The 6,005-nt window shown below is 41.0% G+C and overlaps 1 protein-coding gene across 1 annotated transcript in view; it reads left to right on the top strand.

Annotated features, from left to right (window-relative positions):
* The first annotated feature begins 1,591 nt into the window (after window positions 1-1,591).
* cps1 (carbamoyl-phosphate synthase 1, mitochondrial) overlaps window positions 1,592-6,005 on the top strand; it is a 34,467-nt gene continuing 30,053 nt past the window's right edge. The window contains exons 1-11 of the mRNA XM_031559680.2: window positions 1,592-1,937; window positions 3,066-3,175; window positions 3,384-3,528; window positions 3,749-3,838; window positions 3,938-3,994; window positions 4,109-4,201; window positions 4,290-4,379; window positions 4,904-5,032; window positions 5,396-5,502; window positions 5,620-5,761; window positions 5,858-5,935. Coding sequence (XP_031415540.1) covers window positions 1,818-1,937; window positions 3,066-3,175; window positions 3,384-3,528; window positions 3,749-3,838; window positions 3,938-3,994; window positions 4,109-4,201; window positions 4,290-4,379; window positions 4,904-5,032; window positions 5,396-5,502; window positions 5,620-5,761; window positions 5,858-5,935 — 1,161 coding nt within the window. The 5' untranslated portion in view covers window positions 1,592-1,817. The remainder of the gene's footprint in view (window positions 1,938-3,065; window positions 3,176-3,383; window positions 3,529-3,748; window positions 3,839-3,937; window positions 3,995-4,108; window positions 4,202-4,289; window positions 4,380-4,903; window positions 5,033-5,395; window positions 5,503-5,619; window positions 5,762-5,857; window positions 5,936-6,005) is intronic.

Here is a 6,005-nt window from a genome sequence, read left to right as displayed (position 1 = left end):
TTTGATTTTATCCTGACAATATTTTTACAGTACACAACCACTAGGGTGCACTGTTACTCCTTCATGAAAATATTCAATCATCGGTGTAGTCACCGAAGCCTTGCTTCAATTGCCCATAGGGGAGTTTAAGACCTTGTCAAGAAATACCATACTGCTCCTGGAGACCATAGGCTACTTCGAAGACCTACAACTCCAGGCAACAACAGTTTAATGTATTGCTTCATATTGCACAGTATATGCAGTAATCTGAATGTTTTACCAGCTTTTATATTATCACACTTCTTCATACTCAGGGGAGCATGTCTTATATTTGAGAAGATGTTTTGGTAGGACTACACAGAAGTAAGACTTGAGAAAAGGCATCTGAAAAAAATTCTGATTTCAATATTGCTGCTGCAATAGCAAAAATACCAAGGCTACTATACAAATATATACATATAACATACAAATATACAAGGTCTTCAAGCTTGAACCATCCTTTCTAAAATTCAGACATGGTCAGCGATTGCCTGAGGGCTAAAGACTAGGGTGTGAAACGTCCCGGGATGGTATGTCTCACCTCCAAGCCTCAACACCTCTATGGGCACCTCACATCACAACTGTTATGATCCAGAAGTAGGGTCAAGTCTGTGTACATTGCCTGGGTCACTGTAGGGCATCATGTTGTATTGTTCTTCATTAGAGACCGCTCTCTCTGCTGACACATCCCAGGTCACATTACTCACGCCCAACTGGCCACTCGTCACAGAATGCTGAATCCACCAGAGTGCCCACTCTGGCCTGCTGCAATCCCACCATGCTCAGCAAACCCCGGGACCTCCCCTAATCCCCGTCAATGGCTGCTCACTATTGTGGCATGGTTGGGTAGTGTCTGAGACAAGTCTTTGAAGTGAATGGCTGAGGCTATTCAAGATGAAGAGTGTGGGGGAGTGTTTTGTGTGTGTCTCTTTAGGTTTTTACTCACCCGGTATATAACCAGACTTTTCTCATCTCATCTTCATAGGAAGAATCGATGCATTTCACGGACCGTTTCAAAGAATATAAATCAATGCAAGCAAAATGATACCAACAGCTGCTCTAAAATATGTGTGTTTTGGTTCATGTAACACATGATGATAACCTCAATTCTGTGTTTAGCATGAGGCTGAAATAAGTAAAAGGTCATCTAGGTAGGGTTACATACCTCTTCTGATGTTACAGTGACAACCTGCATGAACTCTTCATGTGGGAGTGACATGCATGCAGCAATAGGCATGACACAGTTCATATCATCATATCAGTCATATACTAACGCATGCAAACACTGTAGTAATGCGATAAAAACGTTTTTTATACAATACAGTGTATGCAAAATACCCTACTAACTATGGTTATCGGTAGGCCTGTGGGTTCCTGTTGTTAACACAACCAGACTGATTAAGTATGCAAATTGCATGGTGCTTTCTAACACCGCGATGTCAGTCACCGAAAAATATCAACCAATCATCGATCAGTGCGCGACGTAAGCGATGAATTCGAAGGCAGCGTGCATAGTAGCGTGGCGCGCTCCTGAAATGTCTGCAATAGTTGAGGTCAGAGTGCAACGCTGCACTTTGACGTTCCGCGCCTGCCACAGGCTGCCTGCAGCTGACCGCTAGTTTCCCAGGCAAGACACGAGGATAGTTCCAGCCCACGCTGCACTTTCATTCATTCTCTAAAACTGGATATATAGATTTACTTTCGATTTAGACTCTTCTGGGAGTTAGTACAAATAAAAGGACTCAATTATTTGTGACTATATTGCCACTAAATCGTCTCCGGTTATTCGTATTTTTATAATGACAAAGATATTGACGGCTTACACGGCAGCCAGGTTAACATTACTGAAGCAAGGATGGCTCAGTGGGAGAAGCAGAGGTCTTGTAAACTGGAAGTCAACTCGCCTGTTCAGTGTAAAGGTAAAACAAAGATATTGTCCCTATTTATACCCCTAATTATTGCAACTCATTATAGTAAAGATTTTATCCCGCCGCATGATCGACAGTCAGTCAGTTATTAATTTAACTTTTCAAGCTAACTCAAGCTAAGTGAGCTAACGTTACTAATTAAATATGTTAGAATCACTTGAGTCAAGTTTGCGTTTATGTTAGCAAATTTGGCCATTCGTTTAATTCAGCTTACTTCAATATCCTTCATTAGTCATTCTCCTTCATTCATCTAAGTTAAGTTTAGTAACGTTAAATGAATGTAAGAAGATGTCCCACCCTTTGGCTGTCACACAGGGTCTGATTTATTTAGCCAAATATCAAATTCCCGCTTTCAGTAATGAACTAGGTGGGTGTGATTACCAGACACAGTCTCCCTACCATATATCTGTACCACTTTGCATAACGTAAACATTGACTAGCCATCTCAGCATTTTTTTAAGTATATCATTTTGTTTGTAATTTGCTGTTCGTAAAGGTGTTCTCTTAATAAAAAATTGAAATCACACTGGTTTGGTGGTTTCATGCAAACACATCATTTTGTGTAACTGGACCCAAAATATACTAAGTAAAAAGGCTGTGTGTATGATACATTAGTTAATCCTACCCGGCCAACTAACGTTATATGTCAGAGAGAGAATATCTCATCTATTTTGCTGTCACTAGTTGCATTCAGTTTTGTATTCAAGGATGTATATTTTGTATTTAATTATGTGGTACCCTTTATTATGCCTATGCCTTAAGATAGATAACAATGCTAACCTCCCGACCAAATTAATGCTTTTAAAACTCCAGTGAGTAATTCAGTCTGTTAGCAAACTTTCAACTGTCACCTGTCTCCTTAATCTTGCTAAGGGTGCATCACAAATCTTACCAATGATTCATGAAGGCAAGGTGTAAGTCAGGGAATCTTCACGACAGCATCCCTACTGTCTGTCAACAAATTGTCATGATTGAAGTGTTAGTTTCCCCACAGGCTGAAAAAAGGGAACATGAAAGACATTTCTTAAGTCATGTTGCTTACTGTTTGCTTAGTGAAAAGCACTTAAATGTGAGTAGACACTGAATGTTGTGTACTGTCATATCTGGAACTATCTTCAGGCCCAGACTGCTCACCTTGTCCTGGAGGATGGCACTCGAATGAAGGGCTTGTCCTTTGGAAAGAATCGTTCTATGGCAGGCGAGCTAGTCTTCAACACAGGACTTGTAGGGTGAGTCATAAAAAGTTTTCTTCCTCGATTAAAGGCTTGAGTACAACAGAAATGTTTCTCTTGGGGCTGTAAAGGAATCAATTATTATTACTACATCATTATTAATGGTACATGCAGGCATATTTATCGGGGGATGTTTTTTTGTTGAGTGCTAGATTCACTGTATGACTGCTCAAACCACATGTGTTCAACATGTTTGTGTACACAGGTACCCCGAGGCGCTGACTGATCCCAGCTACAGTGGCCAGATTTTAACTCTCACCTACCCTATCGTGGGAAACTACGGCGTGCCCAATACACAGGAGCTAGATGAGCTGGGATTGAGAAAGAATGTTGAATCTGACCGAATTCATGTGGGTTTCAAACACTTCCTGATGTTCACTGATGGAGCTGTCACAGCAAATGTCACAACAAATAAGTGTTGATGTCTTGACTTTGTTACGAGTTTGCTTCCAAGATTAATTCTCTGGAAGATTTTATATTATCAGTCGTCACTCATCTAAGCAGATGTTGCAAGAGACCATCAGTGATGACTCTAACCCTTGAGGATTGTGATTGGATTTGATTTCTCAGGTGTCTGGGCTGCTGGTGCAAGACTATAGCTATGAATACAGCCACTGGAACTCTGTCAAATCCTTGGCTCAGTGGCTAGAAGAAGAAGGGGTATTTTTTTTAAAGTGTTATTTAAAATAAGTGTAAATTATGTTATTTTGTCAATGCTTACTTCATATTCATTTTAAAATGTAACTTTCCAATTCTAAGGTGCCTGCATTGTTTGGTGTGGATACCAGGATGCTTACTAAAATCATTCGGGATAAGGTTGGCTGCCAGACCCACACATACTTTCTAAATTTGAGCTGTTTTCAAATGATGGATAAAGTATTCAGTTGGTTATATGAATCCATATGTAATTTATATGCTTATTGTGTTTAGGGAACAGTCTTGGGAAAGATTGAGTTTGATGGGGAGCCTGTCGAGCTTACAGACCCCAACCAGCGTAATCTAATCGCAGAAGTTTCCACAAAAGTAACTACCACTGATAACTTGATTATATATTCCTTTTATGGCATAACTGTGTTTGCAAAAATGATTTGTATCCCTTCTTTCTGTTCAGGAAACACAGATATTTGGGAAAGGAAACCCAATCAAAGTGGTAGCAGTTGATTGTGGGATCAAACACAACATAATCAGACTCCTTGTCAAGGTAATTATATGGATCACTTTGAAAAATTCAAATTCTTTAAAAGAGTGTCCATCACACGGTTAGCTCAGTATAACACCTGCTGTTTAAGGTAGAATGAAAATGTTTTTAAATGATCCCTCAGTTTTAGCTTCATTCAAGTTTTATTCTCCATTTACCGCCACACCGGTACATCAAAGGCTGTCAGTGCCACCAGGGACCTCTCTCAGCTCTACAGTGTGATACATGTGATACAAGTAAATTAAAAGTAGTACACTGTAATATTATGAAGATGAGCTATTTTCCGAATCAGGTTTTGTTTGTTTATATGTGCTAGCACTAGCACCTTCAAGTGTAAGTGCACCACAGTACATGCATTCAGCTGTGTGTGTGTGTGTGTGTGTGTGTGTGTGTGTGTGTGTGTGTGTGTGTGTGTGTGTGTGTGTGTGTGTGTGTGTGTGTGTGTGTGTGTGTGTGTGTGTGTGTGTGTGTGTGTGTGTGTGTGTGTGTGTGAGCATAGAGTGATTGACCTGTGTATTTCTGTGCAGCGGGGAGCTGAAGTACATGTGGTACCATGGGACCAAGACCTGATGAGCCTGGACTATGATGGTCTGTTTATTTCCAATGGCCCTGGGGACCCCTCATTAGCTGGCCCTCTGATTGAGAATGTCCGCAAGGTATGGTCTGTGTACATGCAAGCGGAAAAAAAAACATGTCCGTTGTCTGTGTTTCTGCACCATTTAGGTTGGTCAAAGTGCACTTGACTTACCACAGACATCCAGATGTATTGGGACTTACTTTAATTACCACTTTGTGTTAAAAACACATGGGATTAGATGGGAGAGTGGAGACACATCAGAGCCTTTAGGCTTTGTAGTAGGAGTAGGGCAATACCACCAGTATTTTTGAACACGCCTCATATTTGTTATGTCGTTTATAGCTTACGTACAGTACACACATAGACATGGGAAATTCTGAGGTTTGAAAAGATGATACACATTGTTTTTTTTTCCAAACACATTGTGTTTTTCCTTGCTTAGGTCCTTGAGAGTGATCGGCCCCAGCCTGTGTTTGGCATCTGCATGGGTAACCAGATTACTGCTCTTGCAGCGGGAGCTCATTCCTACAAGCTGCCCATGGGCAACAGGTACAGCACTCTACTGCATATTATTGGGGGTTACATGAGCAGGGTAGTAATGTGCACCTACCTTTAGTAACATGTGGAATATTTGTCCTCTACAATTGTGACTTTCTAATCTAAAAGGGGACAGAATCAGCCAGTACTGAATGTGATGACAAGCCAAGCCTTTATCACGGCACAGAACCATGGGTATGGAATCGACAGCGAGTCGCTACCAGAGGGCTGGAGCCCTCTATTCATCAATGCAAATGACGGGACCAACGAGGTACCCTTGTGTCTAGTGGCCTTAGTCTTAAACACCTTCTGTCTGTCTCTTTGATTATTCACTATATATGTGCTGCTCTATTTATCTGTCTTCCAGGGCATCATGCATGACTCCAAGCCTATCTTCACAGCACAGTTCCACCCAGAAGCAAAGGGAGGCCCTACTGACACAGAGGTCTGATTCCAGATGTCCCAAGTTGAATAATATGTTATTCACAAAGCAAACTTATTTTAAGGATTTAACT

This window comes from Clupea harengus, chromosome 2, assembly GCF_900700415.2.
Source record: "Clupea harengus chromosome 2, Ch_v2.0.2, whole genome shotgun sequence".
NCBI classification, from domain to species: Eukaryota; Metazoa; Chordata; class Actinopteri; order Clupeiformes; family Clupeidae; genus Clupea; species Clupea harengus.
This window is presented reverse-complemented; position numbering and strand designations above follow the sequence as displayed.